Raw genomic sequence first — 19,877 nt, forward strand, 5'->3', positions numbered from 1 at the left:
TCCGTTTTAGTAAAAGCTTTATAAAACGCAACATAATAAATTATGTGCATATTTTTGTACACTCTTTCATATTTCTCTAGAGTAAAACCCGATATTTTCCGGTTTTTAAAAGGGTCAAGGATCACGTGACCGGATGTAGTATTCCTCACGAGCCGGCACTTCACGAGACTTCGCTTCCCGGATTCCCACATTGGAGTAAACTGAGCGTTAACGGTCACTAGGCAACCAGTGGCAACCATGCTGCGTTCACGGACAAAATATACGTGTTTTTCCCCTTCTATAACAATTCAAACAACTTGTAAACTATTATTTACCGTTTATTAATAACAACAATAATAATAGTGCATGTGTGTACCGACTTTAATAATGAATGCGAGTTATAAGTATTCGTTACTGCACAGATCATATTTGCTGTGGTTTTATCTTTCTAGTTTATTAATATGGCTTTTTGTGTCACACACCTCAGTACGTGTCTAAATCTGTGGATGTTTTTAGACATTTTAATCAATATCTCACAATCTTGATCAGGTGACAGCTCTTGTCCAAGTAAAAGGAACGTTTTAGGAAGAAAAACGACTTGAAGAATGATCAAAATAGCATTTTTTAATTGATAATAAACTGCAAAAAAATGTTTGGATGTCGTTCTTTAGTAAAACATTCAAGTACAATATCTCCTTGACAGCATTTCCCTTATTATCGTCTACTCTAGACTTCATACATGAAACCAAACCTGAGAAAACATAATCCCTCATCACTAAACAGTAAAATAACCTGCGCAAAAGATTACTGAACAAAAAAAAATACGACATTTAAGCTATATGTTAGTACTGTTGGCATTTCACATTCTGAAATTCAGCTGCGGGGAAGTAAAATGATTCTTAAGGCCCGTGTCAGAAACATTTTGCCGATTTGGCATCAATTATATGAATGGGTTGAGGGTGATCTCACTCACTGTGCAACAACAGCCGTAACTAAAAAGATGAATTAGAGGAATTAGATACACTAACTACTTTGTCAGGAGGTTAAATATTGGGGCCCAAAGTTTTGCCGTCTGGTCAGCTTATGTTCTGAGTGCAACACATACCTATATACATGAATATTGATGCTCTGAGTGCCAGCAAGACCATTTAAGTGGTCATGCTGCCTTAAATTAAATGTGTGTATAAAGATCTTTGTATTTTATGGGATAAAAAATACCCCTGTTCCAAGTGCATGCCAAGACTGAGGGAAAGAAAAGTCAAACATCCTAATTTAACTGTATCTAAACTAGTGACATGCAGTTAAATGCAGTTACATGTTGATAAAGGAATAGTTTGAGGGTTGTAAAGACACAGGTCATCCTAATCACAACAGAATCAAGGAAACAGCATTGATTGTAATTTTAAAAAAGCATCTTTTATGATCAGATATCCCTTCATTCCTAAGTAATATAATGCAATCCAAATAAACCAGTTTCTAACCCTACGCCCACAGAACACACTATAAACATTAGTATCGACAGGACAGGTGGGACAAAATGGAGCGTGAAGTGGAGAACAACTGATTCATGTGCCCAGACGTCTGGAGCTGCTTGTTTTGGCAGCATTTTAAAGACATGGTATGAGTTTGAAATGATATTGTGCATGCGAGTGACACAAGACTGGACCTCTATTACTCCACCTGCTCCAATTATGAAGACACAAACCAACAACGCCTCATTGGGTTCCACAAATCACAGTCCCAACAATTCTATCTTCAGAAGAACTTCCTAAATATAACTTCATGTCTACTAAAGTTTCAGAGGACGCAGCTGACTGCTGTGCAAAGAGAAAGTATTTACTGTATGAGATGGAGCACTTCTGGTTTCTGTCTGCGAGGAAGGAAACAGAGACCATCACCCGCTTGACCTTTGACACCTGTCTCACCAGTGACAGACTCAGTATTATTAGTCAGCATCTTTCACACAGGCACGTGTGGTGGGCTCGTGACCCACACCTTCATAGTGTAACGTAGGATTTGGACTATAAGTGCAATCATGTCATTTGCAAACCACACTTTCAGTCAGTTTGAAGTGTACAATGTTTTTTCAGGTTTTTCTTAAATTTGTGTGCGAGGGTGGGGGAGTATTTAAAATGAGGTAACATCATCACCGTCACCAAGAAAGACCCTCACCACCACCACCATCATCATCATCATCGTCATCATGATCTGGCTGAATTGTTCAGCCGTAGAACGTTCCATAGTTAAACGAGACACACGTCAGATGGTGTTGTAGTCCGACTCTCGTCTCATAGACTGGGCCAATGTCTCAGCCATAAAGAAGGTTATGGAGCCGAAGAAACCTGCCACGACCAGGATGAGCAGCTGCCAGTGGAGCAGCAGATAGTTACTGTAGAAGAAGGCCACAGCAGCCATGATCGACTGGAGGGAAAAGGCAACAGTTAAAGAACCTGGACATGAGCAGACATTCACCAACACTCCCGTCCGACACTCACCTGTATGAACCTGAAGACGGCGAAGGCCGGAGCGCTGTTGTTCCGGAACATGAAGCCCACGATGCTGAGGAGCTGAGTATTGAAGCAGCTGTCACCCAAACCGAGCAAGAAGCTGCAGAACAGCGCCAACTTGACACTGGGCAACAACACACCAGTCACAGTTAAAGACGGGACGTCAATAACCAGAGGGAAGGCTTGCAAACACGGCTTTAAACCTTTTCGTTTTTCCCCTTTTCATTTTAAGTTTGGTCATCTGGTTTCAAAAATATAGATTATAAACTCCTGAATCTAGATTTTTCATCTTATACTGTAGTAAGCTATTACAATGAACATTTTTTCTTCCTCAGACCACGTTAATGTGACATTTAGGTGAATATAAAGACTCGTGAAGACCGTCTGCATGTGTTGTGTTTGAAACAGAACAATAGGTGAAACAGAGTAGTAGGTCAAGCCAGTTGAGCCGGTAATGTGGCTTTACATTTAGAGCTCTTGTTACCTTGGTTGGATGTAGGCCTGCAGATCTGTTCCAGCCTCGGGGGCTATCGGAGCGTCGCTGGCAATGTTGATGAAAATCAGATAAAAAGCAACATAGTGGGTGATGAAGCCCAGCAGCACCACTGGATTCCTCCCGAAGCGGCTGCTCTTGTTCAACATGCCAAAAACGCCCCCTCCTGGTCAGAGAGATCAAAGGACGGACGTGACAAAAGCAGAGGCAGCGTTCCAGCTGTGTCGCACATCTGCTGTGCGGATTGTTACGCACAGGAAATGCAAAGGCAGCAGGTGGCTGTGTGAACTGCATTATCCAGCCAGACGGCAAGAACTTCCCGACATTTCTGCGTTCTACTGTTTTCCGAGCCTACTGTGTTGTGCTAGGAGTGTTTATTTCAGCCTCTGGACGACCGATCGGGGCATTTCCTGTCCTTTTCTACCATCTTTTCGCGTGTGACTCACCAAGAATCTCGCCCACGCCGATGCAAATGCCAGAGATGCCGATCAGGCTCTTCGCATCGTGGCCAAACTCCGTCATGGCTCCGATGCACGTCCCGTACACCCCGCTGTAAAAGGTGAGCTCCAGCCCTGACGGGGACAACAGAGACATCGGAATGACGCGTTGCACCTGTTTTTGGGAGCTGTGCCCACAACATGCACACCCACCTGTGTATGCGATGGAGAAACTCAGCAGCAACATCTCTTTGGTGACAAATATTTTACATGCTTTCACTGGAATATTCAAACAAAAACAGCAGGGGGGCGTTAACGCGAGGCTCTTCTGTTGTGTCAGGTGTTCGTCGTTACGTGTAACTCGGTGAACTTACCGAAAGCATCCACAGCTTGTGAGCAAAGAGCCGTACGAGGTGAGCTGTGGAGAAAACTAACGTTATGATGCTGACCTTTGGTTCTTAAGAACTCAACAGTTCCACAATCTCTGGCCCCTAACTTCCACCTGACCTGGAATTGGCTGCCATGGCAACGGTATCACAGCAGTTTTGAGAAAAGAAATGAGGAGAAGATTACAGTTAAAGGTCACCCGTCTGCTGCTGGAATGCTCCAGTGAAATAAATATCTGCTGGAGGCGGGATGACCAGAAGCATTCCAAGAGGTTCACACTTTTATCTAATGACTTTAGAGCTTTGGATGGAGGTGGGCTCGAGCTATTCATTCACTTCCAGTGTGTGCTGAGCTCAGCAGCAATCGCACACAGATTCAAAGGAACAGCAGCAGCACTCAGATACTTCTGGGAAGAAGACACGAACCAGGGTGGTGCTTTTTCCTCTTTTTTCTGTATTCTGGTTGAGTTAGAGAATTCCAGATGAAGCCAGGCTCACGGGAATATGGTTAGCACTCACCTCGTAGTGCTGTCCATGGAGTCAGTCTGCTCAGACTGCAGCAGGGCCTGGGAGGCCTCGGAGGGGGCTGGCTCAGGGTCAGGCTTTCGAATGAGGAACAAGAGGAAGCAGCCAACCAGACTGATCACAGTGAGAGAGATGAACACTGTCTGACGGTCCTTGTCTGAAACATGAGTCAGAGTCTTAAAACAACACATTCTTTTGGTAGGTCCCCATTAGAAGCGGACTTTAACAAATGTCATTACACGAGGGGACCATTTGGCCGATGGAGGACAAAACACATGTAGCTGACACAATAACTTGAAATGCTTCATTATTATAAATAAATCAAAAGGTAAATGTTGTTATCAATGCACTTTTTCCTCTTACCTGTTATATGAACATGTCCATGCCAGGCACAGTAAATATAAAGGTTTCCAAAAAACACACTGTAGACAGACAGAAGATATTCAGAAATAAGAATAACGATCTCCTCCCACAAAAGTTGGGTGCTTCAGTTGCTGCAGGTTCACCTTAGTTGGAAAATTGCCCAAAATATGCCGCTGTTTCTTCCGATGGTGTTATCGGTCGAGTTGATGGTAAGCACATTTCCTTGAGCCGTCCACAAGACTGAAACACATGCAAAAAACACTGTCATCAAAAGAGGAGAGGCATATTTACCAATTAAAACAGCAATCTCCCCGTACCTGCTGCTCCTAATCCAACCAGCACAGATGCTGCATAAAAGCTCCATGTATACGGATAAATGAACATAGCGATGTAGCAGCTAAATACAAACACAACAAAGCCATTAAGGGTTTGAATTTGTCTAAAATGGAAATGTGCAAGTCTCCGTTTTACCTGTACATAAGACCACTGAAGAACATTGACAGTTGTGGTCCGATGACCGTCACCACCACCGGTGCCACCAGGCTAAATGCTGACAGAACTCCATAGATGATGGACATGCTACAACAGGACGTAAGTTACTTTCATTTTTAAACCAAAGTGGATTAACTAAGATTTTAATCATTCTACTCCAATTTTATTGCTTCTTAAATCAATATTTTTGACAAATTACATGTTGTGGATATGCAAAGCAAAAGAAGTAAAAGAAGTAAGTGTGTTTGAGTGAGGAAGTCTTCACCTCGTGTATCCACTCCCATGGAACTCGGTGCTGTTGAAGCTCTTTATAACCGTTTGCTGAAAAGACACAGAACAACCACTTGTGTGTCGAATCTGAAGGTTTGTGGAGTCGATCCAGGACATGTTGGAGTAAACTTACCTCTATATTGCCACATGTTTGAAAGGCCGTAAACAAAAACATAAAACTGAAGCCTAATATGATGATGTTTAAGAACTTCTTCCCTTCCGGTTTCATTTTTGCAAATTTCTTAGTGAACCCAAGAATTTACAGCAGAACACAGCACATCTGGAATTAGAAGCAGAAGGAGTGTGTGAGATATCCAAAGCCACAGTCATTCAGCAGGAGGCAGGAGAAAAAGACTTTTCTCTTCCTATCTAAAACATTTGCCTCTACATAGAGTCCACAGCTAGCAGAAGGAAAGCTTATTATATGTATTTTAATAACGTTATCGGTGTTAAACCATTCAGAAATTATTGAAGTAAAACCCTCGTTTGATTGGTGTTTGGAATTGATAGTGCGGGATCTTGTAATTTAAAAAATCCGTTGTTAGAAATAATCGTTATTAATATCTTTAATAGACGTTATTCATAAGACACTGCTGTGACTTTTGTATTTGTAACCACCCTTAAAACAAACTGGGGGAAAAAGCACACTCACCAACTATGTTGAAGCTATTCAGCAAATCTGTGCACCTCTCGATATGCCGGCTCAGTGTTTTCTAAGCAGCATGATTCGAACGACTGATATCCGTAGCTAATTAATTCGATTTTCCCTGGCTCATTCTAACAAACATTATGGTTTTCGTCAAGCGGACCAGTTTCTGGAGAGCGTTGATAGCATAGGGAACCCGGAAGTGCCTTCATCCAAACAGGACTGTCATGTGAAGCGGTCAGCTGACACTGGTGACGCTGTACGTTAGCATGTTAGCACTGGTATCCAATGCATGATTCGCTCCAAATAATGAGCTTAAACCCGAACCTTTAATGGTTTCAAAATATCCCGTCTTTTGGTGACACTCTTCTGTGACTTAAAGACAAATCAGTTTTTAACTGTAAAATCGTTTTCATAGGCAACATCCGGGTGGAAACTGGGCGTTCAGCCATCTCTCACTTCCGCAATCTACAATAAAAACGTAGTACTTTTTAATAAAGCGTGGAAACAAATTAAACCATAGTTGGCCGTTAATCGTGTTCCAAGTAATGCATCTAGGAGACATAGACAATAGTAATCATTAAATATTTCAATAGCATCGATTAATACAGGTGACGTGCACATATTAACCAGTTGGTGGCAGTGCTGAAGAACCACCCTAAAAAATGTAGAAGCCGAAAGTGAAGACGAGGCCCTGCCAGCCCAGTTGGTGGCGGTAATGCGCCTACTAGCTGTTTTGCCAAACCCCATAAAACGGCGAAGAAGAGGGGGAAGAATAGTAGAAGAAGACAAAAGAAGAAAAAGAAGAAGAAATCCTGAAGTCGAAGAAGTTTACCTGACTCGTGTTGTAATACGTACCGTCAGTTTAAAGGTGCTGATTTGCGGGCCTAACGATTAATCGCCGCCATGAATTACGGTAGGCCTCCGCCAGATGTTGAAGGTATGGTTTCTCTTAAAGTGGACAACCTAACTTACCGAACAGCCCCCGAAACCCTCAGGCGCGTATTCGAGAAATATGGCCGAGTCGGTGATGTTTACATCCCGCGGGATCGCTACACCAAAGAAAGTCGAGGTTTCGCATTTGTACGTTTCTTCGACAAACGGGACGCCGAGGATGCGATGGACGCCATGGACGGCGCGCTCCTGGATGGCCGGGAGTTGCGGGTTCAGATGGCTCGATATGGCAGACCGCCCGATTCTCACTACGGTGGGGGGCGACGTGGGCCGCCAAAGAAGCATAGCGGACGGCGGAGCAGAAGGTATAGTATGGACGTTTACGGTAATTAGGTGGATATTTTAGTAATGAAAGAATTCTTTCATCCCTTGGCCATACGTTAGCTGCACGAGGTGTTGCCTGCAATTAGCTAGTGGCAAACCTGTTAAACATAAATGGCAGGACCTTTGGAAGCACTTCCACCGTTTTATTTTTATTACCTAAGACCATTTAATGTCTGCTGTACTTCCGTGTCTCCCTTCAAGAATATCATTTTGATTTCTAACTCAGCCACGTGTATTTTACCAGCCATTCTCCTAGCCCAAGAAACAAACGACGCAGCAGGTCCCGCAGCAGGAGCCGTTCTCGTTCCCGAAGCAGGTCCCGCTACAGTAAATCCAGATCCAGATCTCGATCCCGATCCTACTCACCAGCTCGCCGCAGCAAATCCAGGTCCCGGTCCTACTCCCGATCCAAGTCCACTTCCCCCAAGGGAAGGAAGATGGAGGCCAAGTCTAAATCCAGGTCCAGGAGCCAGACCCCATCCTCCAAGAGAAAGTCTAGATCAAGATCTCCAAGCAAACCCAAGTCAGATGCAGAGAATGGAGGTGGAACCCCACACACCTCACCCTGACAGCATCACGTGAGTTAATGGCTAACTAACTTTACTTTCACTAACTTTACTTTCACTACCAGTAAAAATCCACGTGTTCAAGAAGTTGCCCGGAGGAGTGATCAGTGTAGAGGCACTTCAATTATTCCATCTTCAATGAGTGCATAGATTGGGGTTATAACGATCAAGAAGTAGCACAAGTGTATTAACGGCTATTTTGTGTCTTGTAAAATGATTTCTTGTAAATAAACTGTTTGAAATTATTGACTATTGATCATCAGACTGATTAAGACTAATTGCTTGCAAATTCATTCAAAAGCTTTAGATTTGGACCTTTCTGCTCTGGAATGCGTGTATAGATGAGAAACAGGGACCTAAACCTTGCTTTTTTACTTTCAGGAGACAATGAAACTTCGCCCCAAGACTGGATCTCCAACGTACACATATTTGTCCTCCTCTAAAAGGTTATTTTTCTGAGTTTTTTCTTTTATTCATCTGGCTACTAAACACCTTTTCCCTTAACTGATGTTTTTTTTTTTTTTCATAACACGTTTTTATGTGCAGAATTTAGGGAGTTTTTAATGTGGCATATTTTGAATTCTGATCCCCACTACAACCCACTTTCTGAAATCATGTTGACCTAATTATAACCTACTTCTATAGCCTCTCAAATAGAAATGTTAAGTAACACCGATGTATCAGTCAGGATCGTTAGGACTGCATGACATGGTCTGTGCTACAGCATAAAAGATCATTTTAGCTTCAGACATTCTAGTATCATTTTCTACAGGAACATTGCAGAAGGGGCTCATCTGTTAGTAAGTAAAAAAACAAAACAAATGTTAAGCTTTGCTGAAATTAATTATTTGAAGACATTCTGTGATTCTGAGGCTCCCGCAGGTTAACCCGATTGAACTGGTGGGTTTGTTGTTGAAGGAAATTTCATGTTCTCCTTTGTTTTACAACTACAATTTTGATCGCTTCATTATATCCACTTGTTTTTCCCCCATTTTTTATTTTAATCTTGCCTGTGTGTTTTCTTTTGTGCATTAGGCGCAGTTGTCTAGCAGCTGTTTTACTGCTTAGCTGTAAAGGTGGCGTGTTGATCTGCTTGGATTTGTCCAGCATTCTTCAGAATGGTCCGGTGACTTCCTCCGGGGCAGTTGCTACAGTTTCGCCTGTGTTTTTTTTTTTTTTTTTTTATATTATCAAAACTTTTTCCTTTATTATTCTGAATGAAATACGTGACTGTAATTTTAAAACGGCTTTTTATTTTCTCTCTTGGTCTTCGGCATCTGTTACATTTGATCTTCAAATAATAAATCCTCGTACAACACTTAAACTGCATGGTTCATATTTAAAGTTGCTAATAAGAAATTATGGTCCCTACATGTGGGTTTATTAGTTTTTATGGCTAACAGAACGCTGATGAAAACTATTCCCCAATTATGTCGACTATTATTTTGCAATTCTTTTTTGTTTCTCATATTTGAAAGGTAGCAGCAAACATTTCAAAATCCTTCAAAATACATTCCTCAGAGCTGCTATCTTCAGGTAGAATATAGGTGCAGGGGGAAAAATACTGAAATTATGGTAATTTTGGGATTTTCCTTTCCATAAAATAACAATGACTTTAATTTACTGTGTTCTTTGTTAGGATGAATAAGAAGTATCCTTGACAAATTGAAACAAACTTTTAACATCCAATGGTTAGTAATTATGCAATAGTTTAGCCATAATTTTTACTTGGTTTTAACCAAAGTTTATATACTTCTATAGTAGTCAATAATCATGATCCTCTTACACGATACATGCTACTCATACACTCCTGTGTTGATTGCATGATTGTGCATGATTATGTCATCTTTCCAGTAAAGGTAAGAAACAATAGGGCTTGGCGTGACGTTAGCGACGCGTTGACGTCACCAACGCGATGACGTGCCGCCCCGCTGTGGGCGGAGCTATAAAGGCTTGTTTTTCCCCGAATCCACAGACTCCATTTTGTCAGAGCCTCAGCAGCAGCGCAGAGTGCAGTCGTCGTATTCGCACCCACAGACTAAAAGATAAGAAGCAGTCGACGTTAGCCGACCAACAGCTCGCGAATCCAGCTATCACACGAAAGGAAAACAAATCTTATCGTATGTCCGACATCCAGAACCTCAAAACTTTTGGTAAGTCTGGTAAAATCGTGTCACGAGACAAGGTGGGGAAGGACAACTGTTAGCGAAGCTAAAGCTGAGCTTCGGAATTACTTCGACGTTTATGTGGATGAACTGTCATCTTGACTCTCACGCTCGATGTATATTACTTCTGTGAATTGTCTGGAGGCGTGTATGATATTACATATATATTTTTCGCGTATAAAGCTTCTAAGTGGCTGTTGACGCTTTCGCTTAGCCAACAGACAAAAAACCCGCCGCCTGGCCTACCATTTTTAGCTCAGCGCGTGGCCCCATTTTCACCGGAGCGATACGATCCTAAAAAGTATCCTGAAATTTTGTGCGACACTTTAAATCTCTTCGTTTCGCCGAAACGTTTTATTTAACTGGGGCCGGCCGTGTTGGCTTCCCCTCCCCCACCGACTAATGCACATCAAAAGCTAGAGTTGGCCAACGCCGTCCTGATCGGGACCTCTAGCGCGAGCGCCTGCGCAGAGCCGCGTGAAACGTGAGACCTCCAGAGCGACGTGCCACATAATACCGAGACGATTCGGTCACGTCATCAGGAAAATATCTCGGTGGAGCCTTTATTAAATGGATTTGTTTTCTATTTTCAGACCCATTTAAGGGTGATGACCGCCTACCAGCTGGGACAGACGTCCACATAAGAATTCAACAGCGGAACGGCAGGAAGACCCTCACCACAGTCCAGGGCATTGATGCAAACTATGATAAGAAGAAGCTAGTTAAGGCTTTTAAAAGGGTATGTTTTGCCAGATACCTATTAAACACATTCCAAGTCCCACTTAATGTGTCACTGGCAAATTTGTGTATAGAGCGGTAACACTAACCTGTTTTGGACCCCAACAGAAATTTGCTTGCAATGGGACGGTGATCGACCACCCAGAGTATGGTGAAGTGATCCAGGTCCAGGGAGACCAGCGTAATAATATCCGCCAGTTCATCAAGGAAGTAAGTGGTTTTACTTTAAGGGAATCGCCAGTTTCTGGTTGCACATCTAATCAATTGTTTTTCAGGTTGGATTGGCCTCTGACGAGCAGCTCAAAGTCCACGGATTCTAAGACCTGCTAGCAATTCTCCTCCTTCCTTAAGGCTGTTAACGCTCCCTCCTCTTGTGTGCAACCGTTTCCCTTCCTCTCCTGAAGCCCCACCAGCTCATGTTGGCCAACACGTGAAATACACCTGACATGGGATTCTGTAACACCACAGCCCCCCTACAATACCAGGGGAGAGGCTTTCTCCCACATAGAAAACACCACTGCAGCTCCACACATCAATGATGGGTGGCAGTAACACCCTTTTTCCTTCCCTTTTATTTCCTTTTTTTGTCATTTAGGATCTGAAGCCACAACAAGGAGGCAAATTTCATGTAACTTTTGTTTTTGTACCATGTTTCAATAAAATGAGTGTCCATACTTGTGTGTCATGGTGAATGATGTTGGGGAGGTGGTCTTAAAGCAAAATCTTGGGACTAACTGGAAAGTAAAGGGTTATGAGGAAGGCAGAAGGACCTTTTGACTGGACTGATGCCCACGGAGGCTGGGGTCTTTGGAACAGGTCTTCTCTGGGAAAGCCCTGAAAGAGGACATGATGTCCACGTGTAACCAGCATCCATGTTGGCCCTGGTTGCTTCTCATTTCATGAGCATCTTTTTTGACTTCCACATTTCTTCTGCTGACAAGGAGATCCCATTGGAAGGATCCAGTGATGGGCCTTCGATTCTGAAACTTTGACCTTCAGTCAAACCTTTTTGAGACCTGTCATCAGAGAATCTTGTGCCCATTATAATTCACTGACGGTGTCTCCACTGGTAAAAATTACTGGGATTGTTTGCTAAAAGGTCAGCTGAACCGACAGAATATTCTCTTATTTAATAAAGGTTTAGGGCTTGTGGTTATTACTTTGCCAAGAAGGTTATGTGGCAACCAGGAAGTTGGATGCTTATGTTCCAAAATATGATTTTTCACAGAAAATAAGCCAAAGCCAACTAGTCTCAGTTTGAAAAACTAAAGCAAAAAAAAAAAAGCAAAACTTAGCAAAATAAGTAATGTGGATACATGTGTAGTTTAAATTATTTATTCGGCCTTTATAACATGAATTATATAAGCACAAAAGTATTGATAGCTGTCCTCGGGTGTTGGATAGCAACATTCCATCAACATCTGCCGTCGTTTTCTGGCCGCTGCGGTTTGTTTTGACCCTTCTGGCTTTCCGTCGAGCTCCATGGCAACGTAGATACCGCCATAGCTAGCTGCGCTTGTTGTTAGCTACAAACGCTTCTCCGATCAAAACTAGAAATCATGGTTTCAAATTCAGCCATCTCAAAAATCTACGTGTCCTGTTTACAAAGGCCACTCTGAATGTGCCTTTCCGGGAGTTTACGGGGAGACGTTTTAGGCGTTTTGGTTGGAAAAACTGTATTAACGTTTCCTCCATGGTGATGTTATATTTTCTCTATTGTCGCTGATTACTGTCGTAAATGCTGAGGACAAGAGTGCACTGGCACTGTAAAAGCATGATTTAATTATATTTATCCCTGAGTCTATTGTTGGGGGTTAGTAAATCAAGGTGTTTGGAGGTCCGAGTTCGTCCGATTAACAGGATCCGGGTGGATTATGGATCAGAACACATAAACATAAAGTGCCTAAAGATAATCATCTTTTTCGGAAAAAGTTGCTTTATGATCAAATTCAATGGCCGTGATTCTTGGGAATTCAAAGGTTAAAGCCTCTCAGATCCTTTGGTGCTTTGGTTCTTGCACCAGCAGGTGGACCTAAACCTGTAGGACTTTCTCTCCTTTTCCCAATTATTCTTACCTTTTCTCTAAATGTAACTGATTTGTACGTGGCCTGTAAATAAAAGCAGACATGGTACTATAAAAGCATGTTTTTTTTGTTTTTTTAAAATCTTTTCTGTCATTTTTGTCATTTATAGATATGATTTCTTCAAGCTGAGAATTAAAGGATAAACAATGCAAGTAAGTGTGTTATTTTAATATGGGTGATGGTCCCTCAGCTCTGTTTAAAGTAATTTATTTAGTGTCTCTAATCGTCTTTCTTCTGCAGGCGCTGCCTATCTGGGGGCTCGCCATTCCTCTCCCTGCAGTGCTGATCATCACCTTGAGCCTTTACCTGGTGGTCCTGGGGATCGGCTTCTGGCTCCGATCCTGCCTGAAGGTTCATTTCCAAGAGAAAATCGTCATCATGAGCAGTTGTAAACCATCTCAGTGGTGTTTATAGTTGTGTGTCTGTCGAAGGAGCGCTGCTCTTCATGGTGCGACGATTGCTGTCCAGACATGTCCCCTGCCTCCGAGCAGTGCTGTAGATTGGTAGAAATGTGTGACTGCAAAATGCCATCCATGAACTCATACTGGACCACAGATTGCCCCATTAATCCCGTAAGTCCCCCCAAACGGAACATCTTTGCTCCTCCTGATTACGATGAGCCTGTTTGCATGGAAATGGGTTTCATCTTACTTTATACTGAGCGTAAACACATGTGGCACATTCACTTTCCGCAGTGTGCCAACTGGGACTGTGCCTGCACGTGTCAGCCTCCGGAGTGTGACTCCTGCAACTGCCTCTGCTTCGAGATCCGGGTCCGATAGGACGAGATGGCGGATCATCCTGACACCCTCAGACCTCGCAGCAGCAGCTGGATTGTCTCTAAATCAAACTGTGCCAACTGAGTCCTCAGTGCATCAACGTGTAAAAAGTTTCTTTCGGACTTGACCTCTGACCTTTGGGTCTCTGTTGTGGCTCGTGTCCTACTTGCTTCAGGGAAAGAGATTGTCAGACAACACTTCTTTTGAATTCCTAATCCTTTCTGTTTACTTTTTAAACATACTTGAGCGTAAATGTGGAAGTGAATGTTTTACAGTAACGGGAGTCTTTTTATGTCACACTTTTTATTTACATGAATGTACAAGGAATCTACTGTTTGGTCTCCTAAAATTACAGAATTGTTGCACATAAGTTTTTGTCTTTAACTGCTAAAGCTTTCAGCTCCTGTTCATCTAGTTTAGGTGTAAAGTTGGACTAGTAAAATATCTGTAAGGGACTCGTTAATTACCAGATTATTGCTGTAACAGCATTCCTTGCATGGATTTACTTCAATTTCACCTCTGTAACACTCCTTTTTTTATACACTAAGATTTTATTATTAAATATATTTTTTTCAAATCACAAACTGAGCTCTGATGCTGAATGTAGAAATAGACACTAAAGGTGTGTGTGAAAAATAATGCAGAATAAAGCCAGAACATGTGGAAAACATGGCTGATAAAGGCCTTTTCAGCAGTGCCTGAAGGTTGTAGTTTGGCTCTTTGCTTCATTAGGAAGGTCAGAAGAATAATGGCACCCATAAAGGACCATTTATTTGGCACTTTGGCAGCTGACACTCTGCCTGCACAGCTTCACTTTTACTGTGTACATTAATAAAAATGACAGAGAACGAGACACAGCAGCAACATAAGGCGTTTTTTACCACTCACAACATTAAGGAAAATGTAACAAACTCTTCTTTGCCTGAAGATTATCTTCATTTTTTGTGTTTTCAGAGCGGACAGCACGTTCACGTAAACACCTTTTAGTTCCCTTGAATATGAGGTCATTGACGTTTGGGCTGATTATCAGTGCAACATAAGAAACCCATTCTCGTCACAATATTCCGGCTGAAACCAGTTTGTGTTCAGAGTCTCTTCTGAATTTTTGTGCAACATTTCTGGGTGTGACTGAGAGAGAAGCTGAATACTGGAGAACACAAACGGCACGCTGGAGGCTCATCAGATATGGGCCCCTTCTGGGGTAACAGGCGCCACTGATGCATCTTTTGTCCAACAAAGATTTAGAAAAAAAAAGTGCCAAAGGAACGCCTCAGTAGCTATTGCAATGAAAAAGTGAAATTAATATAAAAATCAGTTTTGAACTATTTTAGAGGAATCAAAATGTTCAAATGAATCAGCTGGGTGTTTTCTTTCAGCCACACTCACCGCCGACGCAGAGGGACGAGCTGCCGGCCTCTGACCCATGCAGTTTCTACGACAACACCCAGAAACACAGGGACAAGACAAATGGAGCGAAGAGGGGTCGAACAGCAGCGCCCGTGCTGGTGCTGGTAGACATGGTGGTGATGGTAGCGGCGCTCCCAGGGTCCGGCGACAAAAGGCTGCCCAGCGTGTCCCTCAGGAAGCTGCTGAAGCTGCTCAGTGTTGTGAAGCTCATGATGCTTTGTCGTGTCCGACTGTTTGGGTCTTCAAAGGAAAGAACCGCTGCCTGAACCCAAGCGCTGCCCATCTTGCACATCAGCGGGCCGCCTGAATCCCCCTGGACACACAGGTGGAGGCACGGGAGAGTGTTTGTTTGGTTCATAATGGCCACATGAATATAAGCTTTTAATCTAATCTAGGCTACATAGATGGAGGCAGCATTAGCATGGCAGCATTAGCATTAGCCCCTCACCTGCTCCAGGGTAAACGTTTCGGTGCAGATGCTCCCCCCCGACGACACGTTCCCGCAGTTTACCACTCTGGTCTGGAATTCCTGCAGACGTTGTTCTTCTAAAGTTTGGCGGGAAACAAACAGGAACGAGGCTGATTCAAGTGTCGGTGGCAAGAGGCCGCACGCCTGCGGAGGCGACTGTGAACGGGCTCACCTCCGCCACGCCGGGCACTCCAGCCCGCAGCCCAGCAGGTCAGGCCTTCGGCGAAGGTTTGTCCGTTGTCCAGACAAATGGGCTGGACGTAGTCGGACAGGGTGGGGCTGGTTTCCAAATGAAGCACGGCTACGTTTGACCCAGTGACGTTGCTGAGAGTGATATTTGTCACATTTGCTGTGGCCTCAAAGGGGTTGGATCCATTCTGATTCAAACGGCCCAGAATGACGGTCCACTCGGACGGTACCGGAGAGCTGTGGCACAATCATCTGGGTTAGGACGGGTGTTGCAGCCCAAACTCGGAAGGTTTTTAAAGAACAGCATGAGCATCAGTGTCACATGATCAACGCCTGCGCTGGATTAGATTACCAAAGCAAGCTCTCGTCTTAATTAGTAGTTTAGATTCTAATCACCCCGAGAAGCAGTTGGCGTTACTCAACACGGCGTTGGCGGACACCAGGGTCCCCCCGCACACGTGGCTTCCGTTCTTCTGCAGGCTCGCCATCCACGGCCACGTGCCAGCTGTCACAGAACTCCCGTTCAATAAGCGGGAATTCAGCGGAGCGTTGCCGCAGAAAACCTCCTGGGGGGCTGGAGAAAAGCAAGTGAGGGTAAATATGCGGGTGGGGTGGATTAGCACAGACTAAAGCCAGCAAATCATGGCAGCGACTCACTGGGAGTGGGCGCTGGGACCGTGGGCAGACCAGCGCAGGTGAACGAAAGGTCTTCATCGATGCCAGAGGAGGTGAAGAGGAGGAAGCCTGGCTGGTTGCTGGTGATGTGACTGTTGATCCAGGTTTTATACTGGGAGACCCGAGCGTACACGCCTGGAGTATCAGGTTGAGCACAGCCGGTGCCGAAACTCACGATCCCCGCCTGGATCCAGCGACTGTTCTGCTTGATCACCAAAGGGCCTCCGGAATCCCCCTTCGGAAAAAGTATCATTAAGTAAATACTTGTGATCAAAAACATCTTTACGAGATCCAAAATATGGAGAAGAATATCACCTGACAAGAATCTTTGCCTCCGCTGCGCAACCCGGCACAGACCATGTTGTCCGTTATCCTTCCCACTCCGTAGTTACAGTTACACTCCCTGTTCCCCCTGATGGGCACCTCCACCTCCATCAGGTTTTGGGGGAAGGGAAGAGGCACTAAAAACAATCGAATCATGTGGAGTCAAAAAAAAGTGGTGAAATTGTTTTAACCAGAAAAATCGGTCCTGTAAAAACCACGAGGTGATCTACGCGTCTAAACTCCATCGATGTGGGATTGCCGTAGCAACTAAATGCATCATTTTGCCGACAAATATTTGGGATTAGCGGCACAAAATCACAACCCCAATGTTCAATGCTGCCCCACTGGAAAAGGACATTGAAATACACTTAAAATAGCCGTCAATCGAACCCACCTCCCGATCCAATGTTGCCCCAGCCGGTGACCCAGGAGTCGGTGCCCGTGTGGAAGGTGCTCTCGGGGGCCGCCAGGCAGACCGGCTGGATGTAGGTGGTAAAAGACACCGTCTCTGCCAGTTGCAGCAGGGAGATGTCGTTGTTAATCGTATTCGAGTCGTAGTCGGGATGATTGATGATCTGTGTGACTCTCAGCGCCTCCTCGTTGGGGTTGGAGCCCTGCTGGCTCTGACGACCCAGATACACGGTCACGCTGCTGGGTCTGACGCTGCCGAGGACAGAAGAGAAGCTGAAGTGAGTGGAGGCGTCCAGCACTCCCTCCCTACTGAGCTCACCCCCTCGTACTCACCCCTGAAAGCAGTGGGCTGCGCTCAGCACCCATCGGTTGTTGATGAGCGAGCCTCCACAGCGGTGACCCCCAGAGACGTGCAGACTGGCCTGCCAGGGCCAGCTGCCCTCGGGGGCCACCTGTCCTCCCACGATCCTGCTGTTGATCTGAGGTCTTCCACACACTGTGGAGAGACAGAAAAGACAAAGGCCAGCCTGAGCAGGGGTCTCCCCTCCCTGGATCAGCACTTTAAACACTCGAATCTGCAGCTGTTGTCTTACCGCCTTCCTGTGAGCGAGACTCTGAAAAGAGAAAAACAAAGATATCGTAAAACGGCAGATTCCGTCGACATTTTCAAATTCAGGGGACAGGGCAGACCAAATTCAGTTCAGGAAAATAGTTGATCTTTGCTCGTGCGCCTTGGTCAAACACAGCCGTGATAGAGTGGCCGGACTGGTTCCACTGTAAACACGCCGCAGGCTCAAGATCGCTCTGTTATCTCTGCTTAAGTAGGAAATCCAAACTATGCAGCGCTTTAGTGCAGTTAAACCAGACAGGAGTGTGTCACACACTCATCAGACATCATTAACATCAATCTTGCGCAACATCAGAAAAGAGCGCTGGGATCCGGGATCAGTGGTGATCTTCTGATGTGGGTCTTGTCAACATGCACCAATCCCATAAACATGAGTCCAATACGACTCAGCGGTAAATCGATCTCCTCTCAGTGCCTGAATTCAGAATTTCTCCTCTGCTGGAATGAGGACGGACCGGTGAGGAGGAGGTTGTGGCCAATATTTCAGCAACCTCAGACACTCAGCTGAGGTGCGGCTCTGTGTGGACCTAAAACTCTGCCCGTTCTGGATCTGGGTCCAACTAATTCACACACCAACAGTTTCCTGCATCACCTGCGATGAACTGAAATCTGAGAGCCGTCGGGAGGAATATCACCGACCTTCTTTATCTCCTGAGCTTAACTTGGGCTCGGTTTGTCTTAAGCAGGTTTCAGTAGAATCTATTGTTCAGATTCCCGTTAAGCAAAAGTGCTCTGTCCAGTTTGGCTCCTCCGTCTGCACCACCATCAGGAAGAACCTGCTGAACAATCTGCCGAGAATGTCGATTTTGAACATTCTTTGTTTTCAGCATTTCTAACTGATATTTGCTCGCTCGCTCGCTCGCTCTCGCTTTGTTGGTGTAGAAAAATGCCAAACATGAACTGTGAACTTCCTGATCTGACACTAATGACGGTGTGAGAACACGGACCGTAATCATCCTCCTGAAACTGTCGTTATCTCTGTCAGAGGGAGGAATCAGCGCTTCGGCTTCAGAGCTTCACCACATCATGTGTCGGAACATCACGCGTGAGGATGAACGACCTTTCACAAACGTTCCCACACTGAGATCTCCCCGTTGGGTTCATCTCTTTTTGAAAGGATCTGATTCCTTCTCTATCCTGCACTTTTCTCTGAGCATCATCTCAATATTGAACATTGTACATGCAGAATTATTAGTCTGTGTCTCCTCAGTGAGACCCAAGTCGCCCTCCGAGGCTGCGGGTTAAGTTATTGGCTCAGGTGTTCAGTGAGGGGGGGTCCTTACCGTGTGTGAGGAGAATCAGCAGGGACGCCACGAAGATCCTTCTGTCGAGAGCCATTAGTCAAAATAAACCTGACTGGATCTGCAGCGAGAGAAATAAGCCTCTCCTGCTAACACACCTCTCTCCATAATCCTGCCCTCGGACACGCCCCCACATACCTGCATTAGCACATCGCTGCTCCTTCTTTCTCACCAGAAAATGTCCACTTGTCTTCGGTCGCCACCTTCTCTCCACATAAGTGCCGCTTGTCCTCTAGGTCATCCTGTGTCCTTCAGACAGGACTGAGCCTGAATGGTGGGATGGACCGATGATGGACCGATGATGGATGAGGGATGGACAGGTGATGAACGGGGGATGGACAGGTGATGAATGGGGGATGGACAGATGATGAACGAGGGATGGACAGGTGATGAACGGGGGATGGACAGGTGATGGACGGGTGATGAATGAGGGATGGAAGGGGGATGGACAGGTGATGGATGGGGGATGGACAGGTGATGGACAGGTGATGGACAGGTGATGGACAGGTGATGGATGAGGGATGGAAGGGGGATGGACAGGTGATGGATGGGGGATGGACAGGTGATGGACGGGGGATGGACAGGTGATGAACAGGGGATGGACAGGTGATGGACAGGTGATGGATGGGGGATGGACAGGTGATGGATGGGGGATGGACAGGTGATGAACAGGGGATGGACAGGTGATGGACAGGTGATGAACAGGGGATGGACAGGTGATGGACAGGTGATGAACAGGGGATGGACAGGTGATGAACGGGGGAT

The 19,877-nt window shown here is 44.9% G+C and overlaps 5 protein-coding genes across 8 annotated transcripts; 3 read left to right on the plus strand and 2 right to left on the minus strand.

Annotated features, from left to right (window-relative positions):
• Positions 1–584: 584 nt before the first annotated feature.
• On the minus strand, positions 585–6,663 carry mfsd11 (major facilitator superfamily domain containing 11). 2 transcript variants are annotated; one of them, XM_029836401.1, is made up of 14 exons: positions 6,105–6,663; positions 5,586–5,732; positions 5,448–5,503; positions 5,162–5,269; positions 5,008–5,087; positions 4,834–4,930; positions 4,691–4,749; positions 4,322–4,484; positions 3,791–3,933; positions 3,630–3,695; positions 3,426–3,551; positions 2,971–3,145; positions 2,475–2,610; positions 585–2,400 (listed from the first exon to the last, which is right to left on the minus strand). In XM_029836401.1, exons 2-14 carry the CDS (start codon positions 5,679–5,681, stop codon positions 2,239–2,241), a joined length of 1,467 nt encoding a protein of 488 aa, XP_029692261.1. In that variant the 5' UTR covers positions 5,682–5,732; positions 6,105–6,663; the 3' UTR covers positions 585–2,238. The 2 variants fall into 2 exon arrangements, with proteins under 2 accessions (XP_029692261.1, XP_003976433.1); XM_003976384.3 differs by having other exon boundaries at positions 3,791–3,834; positions 6,105–6,653.
• Positions 6,664–6,854: 191 nt separating this feature from the next.
• Positions 6,855–9,266, plus strand: srsf2b (serine and arginine rich splicing factor 2b). Of its 2 annotated transcripts, XR_003888507.1 has the most exons (4): positions 6,855–7,357; positions 7,621–7,954; positions 8,324–8,388; positions 8,978–9,266. XR_003888507.1 is itself a non-coding variant. In XM_003976389.3 (3 exons), the coding sequence occupies exons 1-2, from the start codon at positions 7,005–7,007 to the stop codon at positions 7,943–7,945; spliced, it is 678 nt and encodes a 225-aa protein (XP_003976438.1). In that variant the 5' UTR covers positions 6,856–7,004; the 3' UTR covers positions 7,946–7,954; positions 8,324–9,266. The 2 variants fall into 2 exon arrangements, 1 of the variants encoding a protein (XP_003976438.1); XM_003976389.3 differs by having other exon boundaries at positions 6,856–7,357; positions 8,324–9,266.
• A 634-nt stretch (positions 9,267–9,900) lies between these two features.
• On the plus strand, positions 9,901–11,519 carry LOC101073775 (eukaryotic translation initiation factor 1-like). The gene is made up of 4 exons (XM_003976385.3): positions 9,901–10,095; positions 10,701–10,846; positions 10,954–11,055; positions 11,121–11,519. The coding sequence occupies exons 1-4, from the start codon at positions 10,065–10,067 to the stop codon at positions 11,163–11,165; spliced, it is 324 nt and encodes a 107-aa protein (XP_003976434.3). The 5' UTR covers positions 9,901–10,064; the 3' UTR covers positions 11,166–11,519.
• Positions 11,520–12,306: 787 nt separating this feature from the next.
• On the plus strand, positions 12,307–14,292 carry si:ch211-198p11.6 (uncharacterized). 2 transcript variants are annotated; one of them, XM_029836403.1, is made up of 5 exons: positions 12,307–12,541; positions 13,039–13,081; positions 13,170–13,280; positions 13,361–13,501; positions 13,625–14,292. In XM_029836403.1, exons 2-5 carry the CDS (start codon positions 13,076–13,078, stop codon positions 13,709–13,711), a joined length of 345 nt encoding a protein of 114 aa, XP_029692263.1. In that variant the 5' UTR covers positions 12,307–12,541; positions 13,039–13,075; the 3' UTR covers positions 13,712–14,292. The 2 variants fall into 2 exon arrangements, with proteins under 2 accessions (XP_029692263.1, XP_029692264.1); XM_029836404.1 differs by lacking the exon at positions 12,307–12,541 and adding an exon at positions 12,803–12,885.
• A 170-nt stretch (positions 14,293–14,462) lies between these two features.
• Positions 14,463–19,196, minus strand: LOC101074891 (polyserase-2). The gene is made up of 10 exons (XM_011617312.2): positions 19,095–19,196; positions 17,777–17,797; positions 17,517–17,679; positions 17,167–17,435; positions 16,764–16,909; positions 16,431–16,683; positions 16,170–16,347; positions 15,757–16,010; positions 15,564–15,661; positions 14,463–15,428 (listed from the first exon to the last, which is right to left on the minus strand). Exons 1-10 carry the CDS (start codon positions 19,147–19,149, stop codon positions 15,141–15,143), a joined length of 1,725 nt encoding a protein of 574 aa, XP_011615614.2. The 5' UTR covers positions 19,150–19,196; the 3' UTR covers positions 14,463–15,140.
• Positions 19,197–19,877: the final 681 nt, after the last annotated feature.

The sequence above is a fragment of the Takifugu rubripes genome, chromosome 5 (assembly GCF_901000725.2).
Source record: "Takifugu rubripes chromosome 5, fTakRub1.2, whole genome shotgun sequence".
NCBI classification, from domain to species: domain Eukaryota; kingdom Metazoa; phylum Chordata; class Actinopteri; order Tetraodontiformes; family Tetraodontidae; genus Takifugu; species Takifugu rubripes.

What these genes read in the sequence shown, in the direction of transcription:
- si:ch211-198p11.6 (XM_029836403.1), top strand. An exon ending in GGCTCCGATCCTGCCTGAAG is followed by an intron (nt 13,281 to 13,360) that starts GTTCATTTCCAA and finishes TGTCTGTCGAAG; the next exon opens with GAGCGCTGCTCTTCATGGTG. An exon ending in CAGATTGCCCCATTAATCCC is followed by an intron (nt 13,502 to 13,624) that starts GTAAGTCCCCCC and finishes CACTTTCCGCAG; the next exon opens with TGTGCCAACTGGGACTGTGC.
- srsf2b (XM_003976389.3), top strand. Translation starts at nt 7,005, where the DNA reads ATGAATTACGGTAGGCCTCCGCCAGATGTTGAAGGTATGGTTTCTCTT. An exon ending in AGCGGACGGCGGAGCAGAAG is followed by an intron (nt 7,358 to 7,620) that starts GTATAGTATGGA and finishes GTATTTTACCAG; the next exon opens with CCATTCTCCTAGCCCAAGAA.
- mfsd11 (XM_029836401.1), bottom strand. Translation starts at nt 5,681, where the DNA reads ATGAAACCGGAAGGGAAGAAGTTCTTAAACATCATCATATTAGGCTTC. An exon ending in TTCAGTGGTCTTATGTACAG is followed by an intron (nt 5,088 to 5,161) that starts GTAAAACGGAGA and finishes GTTTGTATTTAG; the next exon opens with CTGCTACATCGCTATGTTCA. An exon ending in CCGTCTTCAGGTTCATACAG is followed by an intron (nt 2,401 to 2,474) that starts GTGAGTGTCGGA and finishes TTTTCCCTCCAG; the next exon opens with TCGATCATGGCTGCTGTGGC.
- LOC101073775 (XM_003976385.3), top strand. Translation starts at nt 10,065, where the DNA reads ATGTCCGACATCCAGAACCTCAAAACTTTTG. An exon ending in TAGTTAAGGCTTTTAAAAGG is followed by an intron (nt 10,847 to 10,953) that starts GTATGTTTTGCC and finishes GGACCCCAACAG; the next exon opens with AAATTTGCTTGCAATGGGAC. An exon ending in TCCGCCAGTTCATCAAGGAA is followed by an intron (nt 11,056 to 11,120) that starts GTAAGTGGTTTT and finishes ATTGTTTTTCAG; the next exon opens with GTTGGATTGGCCTCTGACGA.
- LOC101074891 (XM_011617312.2), bottom strand. Translation starts at nt 19,149, where the DNA reads ATGGCTCTCGACAGAAGGATCTTCGTGGCGTCCCTGCTGATTCTCCTC. An exon ending in GTCTCGCTCACAGGAAGGCG is followed by an intron (nt 17,680 to 17,776) that starts GTAAGACAACAG and finishes GTCTCTCCACAG; the next exon opens with TGTGTGGAAGACCTCAGATC. An exon ending in GAGGCAAAGATTCTTGTCAG is followed by an intron (nt 16,684 to 16,763) that starts GTGATATTCTTC and finishes CTTTTTCCGAAG; the next exon opens with GGGGATTCCGGAGGCCCTTT.